This window comes from Globicephala melas, chromosome 15, assembly GCF_963455315.2.
Source record: "Globicephala melas chromosome 15, mGloMel1.2, whole genome shotgun sequence".
NCBI classification, from domain to species: domain Eukaryota; kingdom Metazoa; phylum Chordata; class Mammalia; order Artiodactyla; family Delphinidae; genus Globicephala; species Globicephala melas.
In genome coordinates, this window is record NC_083328.1 from 54,339,073 (window position 1) to 54,361,234 (window position 22,162).

The 22,162-nt window shown below is 42.3% G+C and overlaps 1 protein-coding gene across 9 annotated transcripts in view; it reads right to left on the reverse strand.

Moving 5' to 3' along the window:
• The window catches only part of SHLD1 (shieldin complex subunit 1), a 97,578-nt gene that overhangs the window by 23,330 nt on the left and 52,086 nt on the right, over positions 1–22,162 (reverse strand). Inside the window, exon 4 of one of the 9 annotated variants that reach the window (XM_030872602.2) lies at positions 9,452–9,575. The exons of 6 other annotated variants lie outside the window; for them this stretch is intronic. In XM_030872602.2, the coding sequence (XP_030728462.1) occupies positions 9,452–9,575 (124 nt within the window). Of the gene's footprint in view, positions 1–9,431; positions 9,576–20,647; positions 21,111–22,162 lie in introns of those variants that run through there. 2 more of the 9 variants (XM_060284579.1, XM_060284581.2) reach the window with 2 other exon arrangements.

Consider the following 22,162-nt stretch of genomic DNA (forward strand, 5'->3'; position numbering starts at 1 on the left):
GAGAAGTGAAAGCTAAGGCTGCCTGAATGACAGAAAATATGGGCTGTGAGGGGTTTAGGATGTATTTATGTTGAAAATGTTTCTAACATGGAAACATGAGCTAGAAGGGCTAGAAGTGGGTGCAAATATGGAATTTTAAATTTCCACCTTTATAAGGATACGACAAATCCTCCCTGTGACCAAATATCTAAAAATGCTGGCTAAGATATTTTTTAAAAATCTCTTATTGTGCATGACTAAGCTGGAATAAAGTAAAGAAAGTCCTCAGAGACCAAAAGGAAAACAAGAGTGGGTGTTCCAAGAGGTAAGTGAATCCTGAGCTGGTGCCTAAACCTAGCATATCAGCTTTAATGGCCACACAGCATTCAGGACACAAAGTCTAGGTCATGGCCAGATGGGGTGCTTGAAAGGAAACTCACTGCACAAGGCCGAGAGCCCTGTAGCTCCACCCTTAGAGAAAAGATGGACTAGAAAGAAATGTGCCTTGGAAAGGGTTGTAGGAACTTCCCTGGTGGTCCAGTGGTTAAGACTCCAAGCTTCCACTGCAGGGGGCATGTGTTCAATCCTTGGTCGGGGAACTAGGATCCCACATGACATGTGGCGAGGCTAAAAATATTTTTAAAAAATAAAAAAAATAAAAATAAAGAAAAGGGTTGCACTAAAAAAACTTGTCTGTCTTGGCTTTGCTCTGAGTGGAGAGAAAAAAAAGAACCATCTCTCCAGAAATATAACCATGAGCCAAACCTCACATATATTTGTGGCCTGAGTTGAGACTATTCTGTGATCTAAAATCCTCTATGCCAGGTATTTATTTTAATATGGTTCCAGATTAATGTGCTCTCATATGTTTAGAGAAAGCAAATGCAAACCATTTTTAGAAGATTGTACTCTCACTCCAAATCTCAAAAGAAACCCTACACACAAAGTTCCATGGAATATGAGTTTACAATAAAAACAATACTCACAAAATACCCATTTAAACAAGGCACCTTTGTTGAGAGGGAGTAAAGAAAAAGCACCAGCACTAGAATGAGACTCACAGAAACAGATTATTGGAGTTAATAGAATATAAAATAAATGTGTTTTTGTTAACGAAATAAAATAGGGATTCAGAAGTTTGACTAAAGAACAAGAGACTACAAAAAATAAACAGGTAAATTAGAAAAAGAAAAAAAGCTTAGAAAAATGTCAAATTATAATAATAGGTATTTATACCTCAGTAGATAGGTAAAACAGAAGATTAGACACTGCTGGACAGAAAATTAGAAAATGGAAATCAGATTTGAAGATTTACTCATAATTTACCACAGAAACAGAGATGGAGAAAACAAAACAAAACAAAACTGAGATGTGTAAGTCAAAGTGAGATGTTCTAACGTGCATCTAATGGGAATTTCAGAAAAAGATAATAGAGAGACTGTAGGAAAGGCAATGACAATAAGTTAATGAGTGAGAATTTCTTAGAACTGATAAAAGCATGAATTCTCAAATTTAGTAATCACAGTGTTTTGCAAGCAGGATAAATAAAAAGAATTCTGTGGCTAGGTACCAGATAAAACTGTAGATTATCAAAGGCAAAAATAAAAATCCTAAAACCAGCCATAAAGAAAAGACAGATTACCTATAAATGAATGATAATTAAGTTGACTGTTGATGTCTCAATAGCAGCAATGCAAGCAAGAAGGCAGTGAAATAATATCTTCAAAGTTCTAAGAGAAAATAACTGCCAACCCAGGGCCACTCAGGAAAAAATGAGGAAATTAAGACATTTAACTGGCCATTTAACAAAATCATAAATGTCATAGCCAGACTTCCCTCACATCCAAAGCTCATCCTCTAAGAGTGCTTAAAATGTACAATATTCATACCACCTCAGTCAATTTATGGAGGTTTTATCTTAAGGCAGAGGAACGAGCTACATAGAATTTTCATGTTTTCTATTCCTTTTGGTGATTCACTAATATAGTTCAGCTATACTTGAAATGGTATTCCAATGCTAGACTTTGATCCCAAATCACAGGTGATCACCTTAAAAGTGTAGCTTATTCTACATTTTGTTTCCCAAAAGTTTCATTCTGTAATGAATTAATTATGCAAAATCATTCAACTTCAAAGTTGTTCTAGTTGGTTTTATTAAAAATGTAGATGCTTTTAATGTTTTGCAGATGTCATTTTCTCTCTGTAATCAACTGTTTCCATATGTTTTTCAAAAATTACTAACTTGATCTTCCTAAGTCAGCTCATGCTGCTACTCTAGTGCCCTCAGTATTGCAATATTAATTGTGCAGCCATTGGCCTACAGACCAAGCACTCTTTGGGAAAAAAAGGAAAATAATTATTTTTACTCTCTCATGATATTCACTCTCTTTGAAGAGATCACATGAAAGAAGAAATATAGCTTAATTTTAAGAAAGCAAACTTTCTTTTAGCCAATGAACTATGCCAATCATAAGAAGATAAACAGAACAGAGGTTATGACTCACAAACTTATTAGCGGTAACATTTACTGCCTTATTGATTTTTTGTTACCTAAGATCCTTCTTAAATTCATTTCATTTCACATATAAAAACCGTTTTCTTGCATAAACCTAGAAAGGGGTACAAATTTGTAGGGGACTATGAAGAAGGAAAAAGAGGAAAATGACCTAGTTATACTGGTCATTCCAGATAACTAAAATTTTTTGACCTCTGAGTGGCAAAACCTCAAATGCATTTGAAACTTCAACTCTTTTAAAAGGAGCCCCCCAAACCCCATGCACACAATAAATCTTTCATGCATATTTCTTTTTTTTGTTTTTTCGGTACGCGGGCCTCTCACTGTTGTGGCCTCTCCCGTTGCGGAAAACAGGCTCTGGACGCGCAGGCTCAGCGGCCATGGCTCACGGGCCTAGCCGCTCCGCGGCATGTGGGATCTTCCCGGACCGGGGCACGAACTCGTGTATCCACAGGCGGACTCTCAACCACTGCGCCACCAGGGAAGCCTCATGCGTATTTCTGTTTTCCTATACCCTGACCTAGGTCATAGATAATTGGGTATACATATGTAAAAATCCACCAAGCTGTAACACATAAGACTTGTGCACTTTATAAGAATTGTATCTCAATGTTAAAAATATCTACACACGGGCTTCCCTGGTGGCGCAGTGGTTGAGAGTCCGCCTGCTGATGCAGGAGACACGGGTTCCTGCCCCAGTCCGGGAAGATCTCACATGCCGCGTTCCGGCTGGGCCCGTGAGCCATGGCCGCTGAGCCTGCGCGTCCGGAGCCTGTGCTCCGCAACAGTGAGAGGCCCGCGTACCGCAAAAAAAAAAAAAAAAAAAAAACCAAACACACACACACACACACACACACACACACACACAAAACACACACACACACACACACACACACACACACACACACACACACACACACACACTCCCTGTCTTCAATAAGTCTTGAATGTGGCATAGACGTTAAGTTTTTTTTTTTTAAAGATTCCCAGATGATTCTAATGTTCATCTAATGTTCAGTTAGGATCAGCTGCCCTAAGATAGCTGGAATATGTCTTGATTAGAATAGCCATTCGCAAATATTTGTTTCAATAAATGTATGAATGAGTGAATGATGAACCAACAAACTAATAAATATCTATGTTATTCACGGTTGTAGGTATACCATTGATTGAGGCCAGAAAAAACCCTAAGAATGTCCAAAAAAAAAAAAAAAAGGCATGCCACATATTTTAAGCACTTTAAATGCCTTATCTTTCCTCACAACAACTCCGTGAGCAAAGTTTACTGCTCCTGATCTTTAGTTGCAGCCAACATAAATCACTTTGGCTACCTTAAGCAGAAAGAGAGGTATTAAGAAGTATAACATAATTCACATCACTGTTAGGAGAACTGCAGAGACAGACTCTAAGCTAAACTTTTAGGAATTACTCCTCAAATCAATAAGTAGAACTGAACAGCCAAAGGGGCTGCTGGAACCTAAAGAACCAGGAAGCTGCTGCTACAGATGCTGCTCCAAGCTTCTCAATCAGGAAGCTGCCTGTCAAGTCAGGAAGCTATTACTACAGTTGCCAATTTCAGAACCATGCTGCCTCTGCCATTATCCACACCAGCTAGAAATGAAGGTCCCAGCCCCATCTCTCTTCCCACATAATCTAAGCCTGAATTCAGAGGTTTATGGGAATGCATTTGATTAGCAGATCTAACTCACATCCAGAACACTAGCTGCAACAAGTTCTAGAAATGAAAACTGCCACTCTCTGTAAGACAAGAAATGATGCTAGGAGGAGGTAGGAATGGGCATTAAGTGGGCTAATTAATAGACTCACAGATAATGAAACTGAGGCACAGAGATTAAGAAACTTGGTCAAAGACACATAGCTAGTAAGTGGCAGGGCCAGGATTCAAACTCAGGAAGTGGCCCCAAAGACTAATAAGGCATTGGAGAAAATGATAATTATTCAGTGCACAGGCAGGCTCATGGGTGTGAGGTTTCCAGTCCTGACATACAAACTTTTTTGCTTATAAAGAAGAGCAACTTCTAATTTACTATACCTATTAATCCTGACATCACCTCTAGAATTTTAAGTCTGGTAGTTTCTCATCTTCAAAATTCAAAAATATATCATTAATTTATTTGCATTTTAATTTTGGTCTAGAAAGTGTTCTTAAGTGTTTCAGGGTGGGGAGGGGGCAGGGGAGAAAGCTGAAAAAGGTTATGGCACCAACTAGTGATGGAAAACATCCATACTCAGGCTTCAATGACCACCTCCAACTCCAGCTCCTCATATTACTTCCATGGTACAAATTAAAAGAACATTTAAAAGTATCTTGAAGTTATTTAGGACTTTCTAATGGAACATCTTACTGATTCTAGTTTCATCAAAAATTTTGAGAAACTATATTGCATGCAGTAGAATGATGGTTGTTTAGCTTCTGCTTGGAAAGCTGACCATTATACAGCTCTTATGGACTGGAAACCTTGAGACTAAAACCTGCGGTGTATTCTCTGTTATCTGGAACTGTATTTCCACACATCCTTAACACAGTTCCATCTGTCAGTCTGCCTATCTCTCTCTCTCTCTCCATCTATTCACCCACCCATCCATCTCTCTATGAGAATGACCCAGATAGCAGAATAAAAACATTAAACTGTATCCAAAATAAATATATCAATAAGTACGGACTAAGGCTGAGAGGAGTGAGAAGGGTCACTTCCAAGTCATAGGATGGAAATGTTGAAAGTTCCCCACAGAGGAGAATGTGTCAGCTACTTTTTAAAGACTATAATTTGGAACAGAGACCCTTCTGGGGTGGGGGAAAGAGGAAATGCTTCATCTGACATGACAAGTTATAAATCACAAAACTGTCAGTTTGGGAAGGGTAAATATTTGCTGAAGATTAAGTACATGGCAAAGGTACGTCATTAAATCTAAAGTGATTAAAAAGCTCAGTTTGTTACACATACTCCATCTTTAATGAGCACACAGCCTCAATAACCATGAGCTGTAGTCTAATCTATCTCCACGGTGCAGAAGGAAATGATAAATGTTTTCAGCATGACTTCCAACAAAGTGAGTGTGAATTAATTACTCCATGTGCAAGTGCAAATGGATCTGGTTAAACAAATGAGCCTACCCACCAAAGACATCAGCCAGATACTGGACTGAATTCATTTATTAATCAAACGTACATCAGACTGAATCAGTGACGTGCACAGAAGTAGGACTGCTCAACACTTATATTTTATTGATAATTCCTAACTAAATTTTATGTTTATAAAAGTAATATGTGCTCAGAGCTTTTAAAAGTCAGATGAGGATAAAAGTCTGACAATGAGCAATAATACTTTGGACCATCCCTGGTGGCGCAGTGGTTAAGAATCCGCCTGCCAATGCAGGGGACACAGGTTTGATCCCTGCTTCGGGAAGATCCCACATGCCACAGAGCAGCTAAGCCTGTGTGCCACAACTACTGAGCCTGCGCTCTAAGCCCACAAGCCAAAACTACTGAGCCCATGTGCTGCAACTACTGAAGCCCGTGTGCCTAGAGCCGTTGCTCCGCAACAAGAGAAGCCACTGTGATGAGAAGCCCGCACACTGCAACAAAGAGTAGCCCCGCTCACCGCAACTAGAGAAAGCCCGCACGCAGCAACAAAGACCCAACGCAGCTAAAAATAAATAAATAAATAAACTAAAAAAAAAAACCCACAATACTTCCTTGCCTCCTCCATCCTCCTCCCCATTTCTCAGAGTCTACATTCCAACTTGCTGTTCCTCCTGGTTTTTAAAATCTTTTTTATGTCTAATGACCATGGTCCTGTATGATAACTTATCAGTCTTAGACACTATATGTTGATATCATTAGGCCTCATCACATACACTTACACATGCCCCTGTGCATAGAGACTTACCTTCCCCTGTTCTCTAAATACAATTATGTCACATTTTTAAATTAAATCAACATTCAGTTTTTAACTTATTATAACTATATAAAGTTGATCACTGCTTTATTGTACGATATTATTGTTTCTGTGCTTAATAGTTATTTCTCTTTTGCATTTGCTTGCTTTGCTTTGTAACTATCCCTAACTCTACCCACACCCCCCAAGAGCCTCTCAGTGTAACGTCCACATGTCCACCTGGCAGAACAGGCTTTCAGTTCCCCAGCCTGCTGAGCACTTGCCTCTGCAGCTCTCCACCCTCCAGCTCCAGGCCTGCTCCACGGCTGTTGACCCGGGTCTCCCCTTTGTTGCTCTCCTAAATTTTTTATATTATTTCTATGATGACTTCCTCTGCCCCACTTTTTGTTTTGTTTTTTGTAGATTTCTTCTGCTCCATCATTGTCTCTGTTTCTTTTGAGTTCTTTTTTTTTTTTTTTTTTTTTTATTTATTTATTTTTTTACGGTACGCGGGCCTCTCACCGCTGCGGCCTCTCCCATTGCGGAGCACAGGCTCCGGACGCGCAGGCTCAGCGGCCATGGCTCAGGGGCCCAGCCTCTCCGCGGCATGTGGGATCCTCCCGGACTGGGGCACGAGCCCGCGTCCCCTGCATCGGCAGGCAGACTCTCAACCACTGCGCCACCAGGGAAGCCCCTCTTTTGAGTTCTTTATTTCATATTAGTCTTGGTTTCTACATTTTACAATGGAGGATTTCCACAAATACCTGGTGATCTTTGGCTATGAGTTCATAATTTAAGGGTGGGGTATTAAAACACTAATTGGAAGCTCTTGCCATGGGTAGGGCTTATAGACTGGTGGCTGGTGTACTTCATATAGGGTGACTGATTTTCATTCAGGCTTTCCAGAGATGGATCCTCTCATCTCCACAATGGCCAGGGAGTGATGCACGAGGATCCTGTTTTAGACAGAAAGGTCCAGACAGTCCTCTTTGAGGAGATGGCATTTAACTGGGAAGCCCTAAATGCAACGAGGGAAGAAGCAGTGTGAATATCTGGGGCAGACGGGTTTCAGCAGAGGAAATGGCAAATGCAGAGTCCCTGAGATAGAAACAGGTTTAGCAAGGATGAGGACCAGCCAGGAGGCCCTGTGGCTAGAGCAGAGGAAGCAACGGGGAGACAGAAGGAACGACGTGCATTTATAATTTATGGAAACAATTTTCACAGAGACCTTGTCAGAGACATTAAAAAGCCTAATATCAAAATATTTAGTGACAGTTTATAAAAACAAATCTGAATCATGTTTATGGTACTTGACATCAGACAAAAAAGATCACGGTAACTTGCCTTTGTTTGGTTAATCAGGCAAGCTTACAGTTATGTGAAATTGTTTATCCTTGTTCAACCTTGTGAAGATTGTGAAAAATGAAAAATCTATACCTCATAAACACTTACACTAGAGACTCTGAATAAGATATAAATCTGTCCACACATCTTAGCTAAATCAAAGGAAGCAGTTCATGTTGAGAAAAATCGAAAGCAAAAAAAAAAAAAAACCAACCAGTTGCCAAGGCAACAAGAAAAAAAATTAGACAGAAAATAAATTTTCCATCTCAAACACTATCACATTCGAAAGCTGAGTATCTTCTGGCCCTGCTTTCGAAGTTTTATTTAACCTTTATTCAGTCATTTCCGGAGATGGTGGAAGAATTGAGAATCCACAGAACCCAGGCCTCTGCCAAAGCTGGGGGGTGGGCAACACACTAGTAAAAAGCACTGTAAGGGGAGGGGAATAAACCCTCTGGTTCACAGGCTAAGGCATAAGAACTACCTTCTTTACTTAAAATTATTCTGCGACTTTTCCTGTATGACACAATTTTGCAGAGAACTTCCACTTATGAGCTAGACACCAAATGGTTATTGAGAGAGTGGAAGGTCAAATAATGTGCTGGAGGATTTCCAGATCCTTCCCCTTGAACCTGTATAATTTCAAAGGGTGACTCAGAGCTGACATTAAACACCATCTGTGCTCCTCAACCAGCCACCCCGCTAAAAGCCCTGCCGCCCGCAGGCTGCCAAACACGGTCCAGACTCTCCCCTTGACAGCTTTCTCCACCTGGAGGCTCCAGTGCTTCTTGGGGTCCCTGTGGCCCCTCCTCTATGAAGCCCCCGCAGGTCCCCAGACAGAGCTGACTGGCTCACCCCATGCCCCGCAGGGTCCAGTGTACGGCACCCAGTGTCTCTTCCACATCCTGCTGAAGGCCGGTGCACAGCTATTTTCTTAGATCTGATTGTGGCTTCCTCGAGACAGGGACCCTGTCCTAGCTACAGTGAGACACTGGGCCCAACACGAGCTTGGGGAAAGTAGTTTTAGCGAATGAGACAGAATTAATTAATATACTGCTCTAGATTTTAATGCTAAAGAACAATCTCAAAACACCATCAACAAGTAGCGGGAAGAATCTGGAAAGCTGGTGGAGGGTAGAGGGAGGCAACTGTGTCTGGCCCCAGCTCAGGCCCTGGCCCTGGCCAGCCGTGTGACTGCTGAACCTCTCTCATTTTCCAAACTGAGTCTGCAGAACGCCTCCTGTGTCCTGAGAGATGGTAGCAGGTGTTCCATGAAAAAGGGACTCAGTTTTCCAATAAGTTCCAGATGGTGGGGTCAAAAGCATAAGTCAGGTCTTTTTACCGTAGGCCTTTGTGCAATAGTGTCTCACCTGGAGGAGGATGGAAGGAAGCGGAGCAGGCCAAGCCCCTGAAAACACTGATTCTCATTTTCATTACTGTTGCTCTTCTCATCCATCTACACTCTGTACATTTTTTTTTTCCCATAATGACGATAGATTATTTTTCATTAAAAAAAAGCTATTTTACTAAAATAATGAGTCAAATTAGAATGTAACCTAGTTGGATGAGCCTGTATTTATTTTTCCTGTATTATTATAGAAATGACCCTTTTTCTAAAGTTACACTCTATTAGTTTCGCTATCAAAATAATTTTTTTTAACTTTGGAAAGTTATATTTGAAGAAAAGCACTCACAGGATAGGAGAAACTCTCACCCTGGGTACGGGAAGCCTCCACCATAAACCTTCCTCCTGGCAGGCAGCTCTGTTCCGGCCTTCTGAAGGCTTGGGCTTAGAGGGTAGCTCCCGATCTGCTTTCCCCAAAACTGGCACTGCGTTCCTGACAATGAGGGCATAAATACCACATCTATGAACACACGCTTAAGCAGATATCTGCATTCCAAGGGTCACAAAGATGAAGGGAATCAAATGTAAACACACGTGAAGTTTTGTCTCCTCAATGCCAAGGACAGCAGGCACTTCTTAGATGAATGGGTTCCAGGCAAGAGAATTATAGGACCACTCAGGTAACTGAACATAGGCCAAGGTTTAGACAAAATGGAAATGATAAAGATGCAAATCCAAACTTTAGCCTCTTTCTCTTTTCTATAACTATTTGTACAGCTAGGTTTTATATAACTATTCTGTGTGTGTATGTGTGTGTGTATCACACACACACACACACACACACACACACACAGCACAGGATCTGCATTAGATGGACTCTGTTCAGGACAATCATTTATAATAACATGGTGAAGCAGAGGCCTAGAGATAATGCAGATGTCACGAGGTCCCCAACCAGAGCTGAGCTGAACAAACAATGTTCCCATTAAGGTATTTTAAAGATCAAGAGAAACAGTTTTTCAGGGTTACAGGGGTGATTTTTCTTCTTACCAATGAAAAATCTCATTTAAATGAGTATCATTTAAATCCTTTAAGACTCTAAAGAGAAACTAGGGACAAAACTCAGAGGAATCTGGAGCAAAAAACTGAAGAAAGGAAGAGGAGAAGCAGAGGAGCCTATTTTAGGACTACTTTAAGAGGAAAAAGCAAAAGTACAACACTGTAAGGTGTGTGCACCCAAGGGCACGACAGATGGGGAGCTCCGGGTGTGACAGGAGGACAGACCCATCAGCCACATAGCACTGCTGCAGGAAGGCAATGACCACCTTGTTCCAGAAATGTAAAGAACAGCACAGCCTTGGACAGCTGCCCAGAAACCTCCTCCTGGAGAAGCAGATCTTCTGTAAGATTCTTGAGCAGAGACCTAGGATTAATGGGATGTTACAGTCTAAAAGATGTTAAAGTCTAAGAGATCTAAAAGATCTCATCCTGCTTTCAGGATGAGACTGAGAACAATACTATTAGTAAACAGAATGGCTCTATGCTGGAAGAATTCTAAGTCTTTTCAGTGATTTGGAGTATAATATACCCACCAGCCATGCTAATCTCAAAAATGTAAGCAGTGGATAAGAGAAGCTTCAGTTAAATATCATGAAATACTATTCTACGGCCTAGAGCTCCATCTAAGCTCCCCCTTCACACAGGGAGAGTAAAGGAAACCAAGGCAGGAACACATGCAGTTTCCACTCTACCCAAGAATCCTTCAAAAATGTGGAGAAGTCTCTCCTAGGCTCACTTCCATTACTCTTACGAAATGAAAAAAAGAAAACGATAGGGGGAGAGGAGGACAAGGAGCATGAAAGTAATGCATTGTAAGAAAAGAAAAAGAAAATATAACAAAATTGTAAGAGTTTCTCTCTGAGTGGAAGGATTATGGGTGTTTATCCTTTTCTTCTTGTGCTTTTTTATATTTTCCAATCTTCTACAGTAAACATGTAAACAAGAAAATGTTTAGAGAGAGAGAGATCAAAGGGACTAGAGAAATCAAATTGAGACAACTCAAAGGAAGCGACACAACTATTGCCACTTAAAAGCAAATGCTGGGCTTCCCTGGTGGTGCAGTGGTTGAGAGTCCGCCTGCCGATGCAGGGGACACGGGTTCGTGCCCCGGTCCGGGAAGATCCCACATGCCGCGGAGCGGCTGGGCCCGTGAGCCATGGCCGCTGAGCCTGCGCGTCCGGAGCCTGTGCTCCGCAACGGGAGAGGCCACAACAGTGAGAGGCCCGCGTACCGCAAAAAAAAAAAAAAAAAAAAAAAAAAGCAAATGCTTGCTCTGTCTCAGGCAGTGTCTCTGTTCATCTTCCTGTTTCTTCAAGGACAACAGTCATTTGTCAAATATTTATTAAATGTGCACCAAACGCCTGACCCTGGATGGAGAAATGAAAGGTGGGGGTGTTGTCCTCAACAAACTTGCAGTCAAGAAAGACTCAAAAGAAATAAAACACCAAGAGCACTATAAAATGCTAAACCATGTTCTTTTGATGACAGTTATACTCAGAGCTTATAGAGAACAGAGTCAGAGATGCCATAAAGAGTTCACTGAACTGGGACCCCAGACCTGGCTCCTAAAGGAAATGCGGATTTGGATAAACTCCCGTGGTTCTCCACAAAATGATCAAGGCTAGGTTGAAGTGTCTCTGCTTTCTCTTGGTAGTTAATTAATATGGTCCTGTTTAAAGACAATGCAGGGCTTGTGTGCCTGGACCTTTTGTCAAAGTGTCACTGTAAACTTCTACCATTTCTAATGAGCTGGCATGAAAATTATAGCAATGTTATATTTTCAAATTGATATATTTTTAACTTTTTATAAATTATATATATATGAAAGTGCCTAAATCATAGCTCTATTAATCTTCACAAACTGAACATACCCGGTATAACCAGCACCCAGATCAAGAAACAGAACAGCACCAGAACCCCAGAAGCCCTTCTTGTGCCCCCTCCCAGTTACTACCCTTCCAAGTGTTACTCTCATTCTGACTTCTAACACCTAGGTTGCTTTGTCTTTTTTATAGTGTATATAAATGGAATTACACAGTAGATACATTTGATATCTGCCTTCTTTCACTCAACCTTCTGTTTGTGAGACTCATCCATGTTGTTGTAGAGAGTAGCAGTTAGTTCATCTTCAATGATGTATGTGTACCATTGTATGAATACATGACCATTTAATTATCCATTCTACTGAACATGGGCACGTGGGTGGTTTCCACTTAGGGATGTTATAGTTGGTGCTGCTATGACTATTTCAGTGCATGCCTTTCCATGAACATATGGGTGCATTAACTGATGGGATACAGGGTACACAAATGTTCAGTTTTTAGAAATCCTGCAAGTAGGTGTCATAGCTTATCTGAGAATTAAGGGCCCATCTCTGCTTTTTCCTGTTCCTGGCTCTAATGATGGAGTCCTATATCAGGCCTGGTCCAAATCTGATCTATCACCAAAGATGGGGAGCCCCCAAACCATTCTATTTTCATCTACCTTAAAAATATTGTCTTCATAGACATTGCCTATGCTTATTTTTTTCCCAAAGAAAAGGCTGTTAACTAAGAAGGGCAGAAGAAATTACATTGTTATTAAAGGCAAATTATAAAGGAAAAGTTGTCTAGTAAAACACAACTTATAATTACAATTATCTTCAAAATAAATCAAATTATCTGTATAAACCCAATGACTCACTGGTAAATTAATGAAAAATATGACAGTGTTGAGCTTTTAATTGCTTCTATTGCAAAACCCCCAAACCCAAACTTCGGTTATCAGGCAGAAAAGAGGCAATTAGTTTGTAACAGATGTATCAGTAAAAACCTGTTACAATATGGCTCCAGAGTTAATAGTTTCCAAATTTATGAAGTCCATCTGTCCAATTTTTTCAGGTTTTCACTTTAGACAATCCTACTTAGATAGTCCCTCCAAACTAATTGCTTTTTGTTTGTTTTGCTTTTGATCGGGGTCTTTTTTTTTTAATATTTCCAGTATATAAGCTTCACATGAGCCCTGTTATCTCAAACTCCAAGTTTAATTTCTTTTCCAGGACATTTTTTTCATAATATTAAACCTCAGAAAAACAGCAGATGACAAGATTATTGAGCAATGGTAGGGCTGAAACAAATTAAGGCTTTCAGGCTGTGTTGTTGCTGCTGTTTGCAAAAAGTAATCTTTTTCAGGTTATCAAACATCACTTGTGACCTTTAAAAAGAACTCCCTGAAGTCATTCATTCATAATAAAATCTAGTTAGACTATTACAATAATGAATAATGTAAAATGATGCCAATTTTCAATTATAAGACCTAATAATGCTTATTACACATCTTCAATATTATTGAATAGGTTTGAAATGATCCAAATAACAATCAAATATATTTTGCTTGGTACCATCAGATGAAGAAACTACAAATAAACACAATAAGGAAAGAGAAATGAGAAATAGAATAATTTCAGGGAAAAAAATTCCCCCAATAGTATATCCCCTATGGAGATGAAAGGAAAAAAGAATTTGCCCTTGGTACAAGATCTACTCCCATTCAAGTAGAAAGGGTGGTTATTCTACTGATGGGAGAGTGGGGTCATAAAGAAATGACCCCTTAAAGCAGTAAGGAATAACTTGAAAGGCATGAAAAGGAACTTCATGGGCCCTTCCATGGCACCTAGAATCCCTACTCTGCTGGCTTCCTGAGGTTATGACATGACACAGACCAATATGTTTATTCATTCAACAAATATTTATGAAGGATCAATTATGTACCATACACTGTTCTACAGTCTGGAGATTCTGTGATGAAAAACACAGCTATGGTCCCTGCCCTCATGGAGCTAAAGATCTAGAAGAGGAGGTAAGACAAGAAATAGATAACTCCACAGATAAATTCTAGTAAGTGACATATAGGGTGCCCCAGACAGCAACTAAATACTGGATATTTTAGGGAGAGGCAGTTGGGGGTGACTTAGTTACATACGACATGTGATACCAAGTGTCAACCAAGTGTTAAATATGCTGAATCCATTATTCATAACTAACACCATCTGTAGCCAGGTAAGTGATATCAATATTTACCGCATCTTTCCATTAGTCATTTCAATATAACTATTTTTGGGGGGCACTTATTTTTATTTCAACCACAAATAAATACAGAGTTGAGTATGGTGAGGTCTCTCTTCAAAGAGTGGATGATCAAGTCTACAGAGGAAGCAGCCCCACAAATAACCCTCCAGACCACAACATGAAAGGCACTGTAATGAAGTTGTGAGGGAATCTAACTGAAGGCAGGGGAAGACTGCAGAGAACAAGGGTATCCAGGCTGGACCCTGTGAAAATGTAGCACTTCTCCAGGCCTAGAAGGAGGGAAGGGCACTCTTGGGAAAGGGAATGGGCATGAAAAACCTTAAAGTGGTACACAGGTCATGGCATGTTTGATGGGCAGCCTGCAGACTGTCTGAGCGGCAGGGGAGGGGACCAGAGTGGTGGATTCCAGGGCAGAGACAGGAGGGCTTATGGGTGGAGAGATGGGTGTGGGCCAGACTACAAGGGGCCATGACTCAAGGCCGAGTGGGGGCTGCAAAGCAGGGGTACCACAGGGCACTATGCAGACATTTTCCACCCACCCTCTTACCTAGATCCACTCTTTACCTGGCTCCACCTTGCTCTGCCCTGGGAGGCTGACCACATGGACTGCACAGATGGGCACCCCTGCCCTCTCTCTTGGGGTTGAGAACCAAAGAGAGGCCTTGCAGGAGATGCAAGGAGGGAGAAAGGTAAGGTGGGACTACTCCCCTGGCTCCCTTCCTGGGTGGTTGCCATGGGATGACTGCATCCCTCCTCCAAGCTCACGACTCCCGTCAGGCAGCCCACTCACCACAGCTCCTGGAAGCACACTCTCTCAGGCCCTGGCCATGCTTCCCCTTGTGGTTTTCTCACTCTTGCTCACAGCTTTGTACATAATCTCTTTATTAAGCTTCCCTCAAATTACCTGGTTGGACTGTGTTCTCTGTTCCCCACCAAGACCTGAACTGATGTAGTCATGCAGCAAGGAAATCAGGAGGTGGCTGAGGAAGGCATTAGAGGCAAATGCAGAGAGGGAGATGCATGTGGGAGAAGGAGGGAACTGGGGGATGGAAGGTCATGATGACAGAGAAGAGTGGGTCATCGGGGAGGTGGAATGCCAGACTAGCCACAGACTACAGCACTTATGTGAAAACTGCCGTGTGCCAGGCACTATGCCACAGGCTCTAACAAAACTCACTTAACCCTTACAGCTTCCTAATGAGGCATCCCGTTGAACAGATGAGGAAACTGAGGCACAGAGAGGATGAGTGACTTGATTAAGGTCCCAAGCTAGTAAGTGGTGAAGCTCAGATTTAAACCCAGGGAAGTCTAGTACCAGAGTCATGTCCTGAAACCTCTGTGCTAGCCTGACCGCTCTGGCTGGGCAGAGAAGGGCCCTTCAGAATTCAAGATCTTGGAGGAGGCAAGGCAATGGTGACAACAACTCTGGGGAAAACCATCTGTGTAGATTGCTGAAGTAAGGCTACTTGAAGAAAACCTTGCTACCCTATACAAACTCTGCCTTAGTGACAATGTAGAATCTTGTGCAGAAATCTAAAAAAAAAAAAAAACTATGTCCAAATAAATTACAGTCAGTTGGGAATTCCCTGGTTAGGATCCTGGGCTTTCACTGCTGAGGTCCCAGGTTCAACCCCTGGTTGGGGAACTGAGATCCTGTAAGCTGCGAGGTGCGGCCAATAACAGAAACAAAAAAACCCACAGATTTACCATAAAACCATAATTATGTTCCTAAGAAACCTCACACTATCAAAACACATATCACATAAATAGTTATTTCAATATGGGAAAAAAAGGAGGATGGTGGTGAGAGCTGGCAAGACTAGATAATTTTTCCTGTAGTAGCTTCGACAATAAAGTTTAATTATATTTTGTTACCATCTAAAAAGAATAAATGACTTGATCACAGACCAACAGAGAACCACAAGCAAAACCTGAACAGCACAGAAAAATAACCTGCATCCAAGTTCACAACCAACAAAGACAAAGAAAAGGGGCCTCGGGCCACTCACATAGTGCGGCCGAGTGCCCTGTGCTCCACGGGCAGCCGCTTCCTTTCTCCAGCCCAGGGGAGCCTGTGAGGGCACTCACATCACAACCCCTACTGGTCCAGAAAATGCAAAACATGCTTCCAACACACTCAGATGCATAATAACCAGTTCACAGAATGAACTTACACCGTAAGGAAAATATTGGTCAATAATGTTTGTGTGGGGTCTCCTGCAGCAGGTAAAGTCATGAAATCAACAGGGCTCTGTGACGTGTAATTACAGCAGGGCATGTCCCGTGACTTCTTTTAAACGGCATCTCACCATCTCAACTCACTACCTTAACTCAAATAACTTCCATAGCAACAACTTTCCTTTCCTTAAGGAGAAAGAGAGGAAGGGAAAATGCTCCCTAGCCAGACTCGTATATTTTTCATTTGCCCGGTGCACTGCAAGGTTGTAATGAGGAATGCAACAACGAGCTCTTAGAAATGTCGCGGGGGGGTGGGGTGGGTTGCAGCCGCACGGTGGGTGTCTGACGATAGCTGACCTTAGCTGCTGACTGTGCTGAAGGGTCTCTGCCTTATTCTGTTCTTCCTGAACATCCTCAGGTGGGGTCCCAGGTACAGGAAAGACGGGGGCTGCAGAGAATGGTCCGTTTCTGCGGTTGTTCCCTCGACATCAGGGCAGGTTGCCATGACTGTGTGTACACTTAAATTCTTTTTGCAAGAGGGGGCAGCTGGCAGATGACATTTGTTAATCAGTACTGTTCCATACACTCATATTAAAAGGAGCCAAGAAAACCTACGCTACTGTGAATATTTATCCTTTCAGGTTCAAACTGCTAATTTGTTTTATAGGAGGACACCCTCTATTTGCCGTATAACAGGAGACAGTCAATAAAGGACTTTGAAAAGGATATGGTTTAGCTGAGGGTATTGCCAATTTTTAAAACCTCCTATTTTCTTGATATCTCAACACCCCTGAGCAGAGGCTGTGAGCACCCGCCAGGCGACCAGATGCGCAGTGTGATGAGGCTGGTCCCTTCTTGCCCTTCCCTGACTGTGACTGAGTGACATTCAAACACACCAGTAAAAATCCCTTCACACCTTTTGCTTGTGTGGGGATCGTGCCTGAACCTGGGTGCTCACTCTCTCTCAGCTCCTGACCCTCTTGCTGAGTCTGTTCCTCCTGTGCTCCTCCCACGAGGCCCCCTGCCTAGCCTGCATGCCTCCCTCCTCTAGGACCTGTGAATATAATAAACCCTCTCACTTCGTATGCTTCTCCAAGTGCGGCTGTGCTGACAGCATCCTTAAGGACCCCACAAGGGGCACTAGCTCCCCATTTTCAACACACTAAGCAATCTGGTGGTTCTGAAAAGGAAGCTAACGCCTCTGATGACTGTGGCAGTTAGGAAGACACAGACTTCAATCCACATTGCAGAAAACTGGAGATTTCATCATTAAATTCTTCCATGGGAACATATTTCCCTTAAAAATGCCAGTTTGGGAAAGATAAATTTTTTTAGCCTGGATATGGTCAATTTATATACAAATTGTATGTAATTTTAACTAGTTCTATTTCTTATGTTTCTGATCTATTTTAAAACATTGAATCCAGATTTCTTTTAATATGATTTATCCAATGACTGGTAATATTTCTCTCCCTGTTACCATTTGCTTTCAGCTCACTCAATTCCCTAAGCCCCCTCCTTTTTCCAAGAAGGAGAGGTTCACTTCACTCAAACCATGATCATGGGTAAAATTCATAGTCAAAATTCTAGTCCACTTTAAACTATGTTTGATAGCTACCATAAAGAGTAGCACTTCTAGTCCTCTTGACTAAAGGGTAAAAGTAGACAGTAGATAGCTGTAGGCTTTAGATCCTTGTGCAAGATGGTAACTTGAGCTGAATCTTGTAGATTCTACATTGCTACTGCTTCATTTGGGAAATAAAACTTTAGATAAGGCAAAAAGTAGATACACAGGTTAATATTTCATCCCAGATCTCTACTGCAGTGTTTAAACGATAGTTCTTCAATTATGGTGGAAGAGGAATATTAATTCATTCATTCATTGTTTAACACAAATTTCTTGAGCAGCTGTTATGTGTCAGGCATTATTCTAAATGTTGAGGATAGAGCAGTGAATAAGGGAAACAAACAGCTTGCTCTCATGGAGCTTATGTTCCCACTGGTAAAACAGACAATAAACAAACAAATAGAGACTTTAACTAGAGACAGTGATAAATCCCATGATGAATATAAAGTAGAGGAAGGCGATAGAGAATGATGCGGATGGGGAAGACAGGTTGGATGGGGTAGGCCAACAAGGCTTCTGGGGAGTCACATTTGAGTAGAGATCTGAAGGAAGAGAGGGAACAAACAATGTTCCAGTGGAAGAACATTCCAGGCTAAAGGACCTGCAAGTGCAAAACCCCAGAGGTGGGAATAAGCTTGTGTGTGGCTGGTGAGAAGTGGGTGAGGAGGAGGGGGCATAGCCAGGCAGGGAGGGGCCAGATCACGTGGAGCCCAGAGACCAATGGAAGAGATTTGGATTGTGTCCTAAGTACACTGGAGGGGTTTAAGCAGGAGAGTGAAGTGGCAGAACTGAAAGTTTACAAAGAGGTTGCTCTGGCTGCTGCTGGAGAGTAGATCAAAGAGGGCAAGAATGTGACTGGAGACCAGTTAGGAGGCTACTACAGAGTTAGTGCAAAATGGCAGCTTGGGCTTGGGTGGAGTGATGAAGGTGGTGAGACACTGCCATACCTGGAACACAACTTGGAGATAGAGCCTATGGGACTTATTTGCGCTGGACACAGAGGATAGGTTTGGGGCCTGAAGAACTGGGTGAAGAGAAGAAAATTAGAAGAGAGGCTGAGTTGTTTGTTTGTTTGAGGGGGATCAAGAGTTCTATTTGAACTTAAGTTTGAGGTGCTTATCAGATGGCCATCTAGAGCAACTGAGTAGGTAGCTGAATGTACATGTCTGGTGCTCAGGGAGAGCTGACATCAAAGAAGTTAAAAGAGATCACCGAGGGACTGATGCAGAGGGTGAAGGGAAGAGGCCTGAGGTCTGAGCCTGAGATGCTCCAGGGGTTGGAAATCAGTTAGAAGAGCCAGAACCCAACAAAAGAAGCTGAGAAAGAGCAGCCAATGAAGAGGAGGGAGAAGCAAGAGGAAGGGGTGTCCCAGAAGCCAAGTGAAGAACAGGTGTCCAGGAAGGGGGTGACCAGCTGCATCAACTGTGCTGTTTGGTTAAACACGATGAGGACTGAGAACTGACCATGGGAGCTGGGAGACAAAAGGCACCACAAGTACACAATAATAGCAGGGGTGCAGTGTGTGGAGGTAGGGGAGGGGAGGCAAAAGCCCGACTGAGTGGGTTGGAGAGAAATTAGGAAGAATGAAGAGAGTGTGTCAGACAAGCTAGACTCCTCTTTCACAGCCCTTTGCTATAAAAAGGAACAGAGAAATGGGGCAGTAGCCGAAGAGCAATATGGGGTGAAGGGAGGATTTCTTTTTCTCAAGATGAGAGGTTTTATGCTGGAAAGAATGACCCAGTCAAGAGGGGAAAATCAATAATGCAGGAGAGAGGAGATAATTGGAGGTGTGATGTCCGTGACCAGGAGAGAGGAGTGGGAATTGCGTACAAGTGGAGAGAATGGCCTTAAACAGGAGCACAAACTTAGTCACTGTAACAGACATGGGCCTCTGGGGACAGAGGCAGATGGTAGGAGATGAGAGAGTTCTTTTTCTGCTGTTTGAATTTTCTCAGTAAAATGAGAAGCAAGAAGCAAGGTTTATTGCTCATAGGGTGATCCTTAATAGAGGCCGAAATGACCCTGCTTCCTCTAGACCCAGGCAACAAGCAGCCGATGGTCCGATGGGGACACCAAAGCCCAATGGGCAGCCCAGCTCCCCACGTGAGAACTGCCAACTGCCAAACCCAATTCTTTTTCTTTGTTTCTTTTTCTTTCTGTCTCGCTCTCTCTCTCTTTTTTTTTTTTTTTTTTTTTTGTGATTGATTCCCATTGCGGAGTTTACTCATGTTGTAAACTGAGCTACAATTTAGTTTTAGCAAAATAATACAGTGTATAACATTTAAATTAATGCTGTGATGTAGTGAATGTGTTAATTATTTTGATCTTGGTAATCATTTCAGTGTATAAGTATATCAAACCATCACACTGTAAACTTTAAATATATACAATTATATTATTGTCACTTATTCCTCAATAAAGCTGTAAAAAAAAAATGATGAGCCCATTTCTAAGAAGAGGAAACAGCTGTGAGAACCTGACTTAGCAGCCAGGAGAAGGCAAAAGAAGGCAAATCTCTGAGGAATCAAAACCAGGCAGGGAAAAACTACTAATCCTTCAGCAACACTTAAAAAATTAAAAATATTTGATCCATTTGCTTTCAATTTCCCTAGTGAACCTTGCCTACTTAGTGAGAAAAATACTTATGTTCCAATAGGGAAAATAGGCTAAGGACATTTACAAAGAATTCATAGGTAAAAAACGTGAATGGCCAATCCATACGAAACAATTACTGCATTTCATCCATAGAGGCAGAAAGTAGAATGGTGGTTGCCAGGGGTGGGAGTGAGGGAAATAGAGAGTTAGTGTTTAAAAGGTACAGAGTTTCAGATTGGGAAGAAGAAAAAGCTCTGGATTTGGACAGTACATAAAAAAAATTCTGGATTTGGGTGGTATAAAAAGTCCTGGATGGGCTTCCCTAGTGGCGCAGTGGTTGAGAGTCCGCCTGCCGATGCAGGGGGCACAGGTTCGTGCCCCAGTCCGGGAAGATCCCTCATGCCGTGGAGCGGCTAGGCCCGTGAATCATGGCCGCTGAGCCTACGCGTCCGGAGCCTGTGCTCCGCAACGGGAGAGGCCACAACAGTGAGAGGCTCGCGTACTGGAAAAAAAAAAAAAAAAAAGTCCTGGATGGTACAATGTACTTATTGCCAGTAAACTATACATTTTAAAAAATGGTTAATATGGTAAATTTTATGTTATATGTTATATACCACAAGTTAAAAAGAATTTGCATTTAATTGGTAAAGAAATGCAAATTAAAACAACAAGATGGGGACTCCCTTGGTGGCGCAGTGGTTAAGAATCCACCTGCTAATGCAGGGGACACGGGTTTGAGCCCTGGTTCAGGAAGATCCCACATGCCACGGAGCAACTAAGCCCATGTGCCACAACTACTGAGCCTGCACTCTAGAGCCCACAAGCCACAACTACGGAGCCCGTGTGCCTCAACTACTGAAGCCCACGTGCCTAGAGCTCCATGCTCCGCAACAAGAGAAGCTACCACAATGAGAAGCCCGCGCACCGTAATGAAGAGTAGCCCCCGCTCGTCGCAACTAGAGAAAGCCTGTGCAGCAACGAAGACCCAAAGCAGCCAAAAAAAAAAAAACCAAAAAAAAACCGAGATGATAGTTTGCACCCATACTCTATCCTCAGTGAGGTCACCGGGTGGGTAAGACCCCTGTGGAAGAGGTGGATGTTACCCAGGATGCAGGTAGACCAGCCCCCTCCCAGCTTGCTGGGTGGAGGATAAGCAGTGTCACTTTCCCAGCGGGCTATGGGACTCAAATGCTTTGACACTGTAATTTGGCTGTCAAGAGTCTATTCTAAAGAAAGCATCAGTAGCCAGGCTCAGAATATCTAAGTGCATATGTATGCATCCACTGTATGCTGGAAGGCCAGGAGGGCACCACCAATGGATGACAACTTGGAGGAGTGTCTGGAAGACACAAAGCACAATGGGCAAGATAGACCATAAAACTCAAAGGTGCGGGACACCCACACCCCAACCAGCTGAAAGAAAATGGAATGCAAAAAGTGAGTTTTCTAGCAGAATCTGAAATGATCCTGCAGTAAGAGCAGGAGGAGCTGGAAGGAGAAAGTGTGGGGAAAGGAAGAGGAGGAGGTCTGTCTGGATATTATTTAAAGGGATCA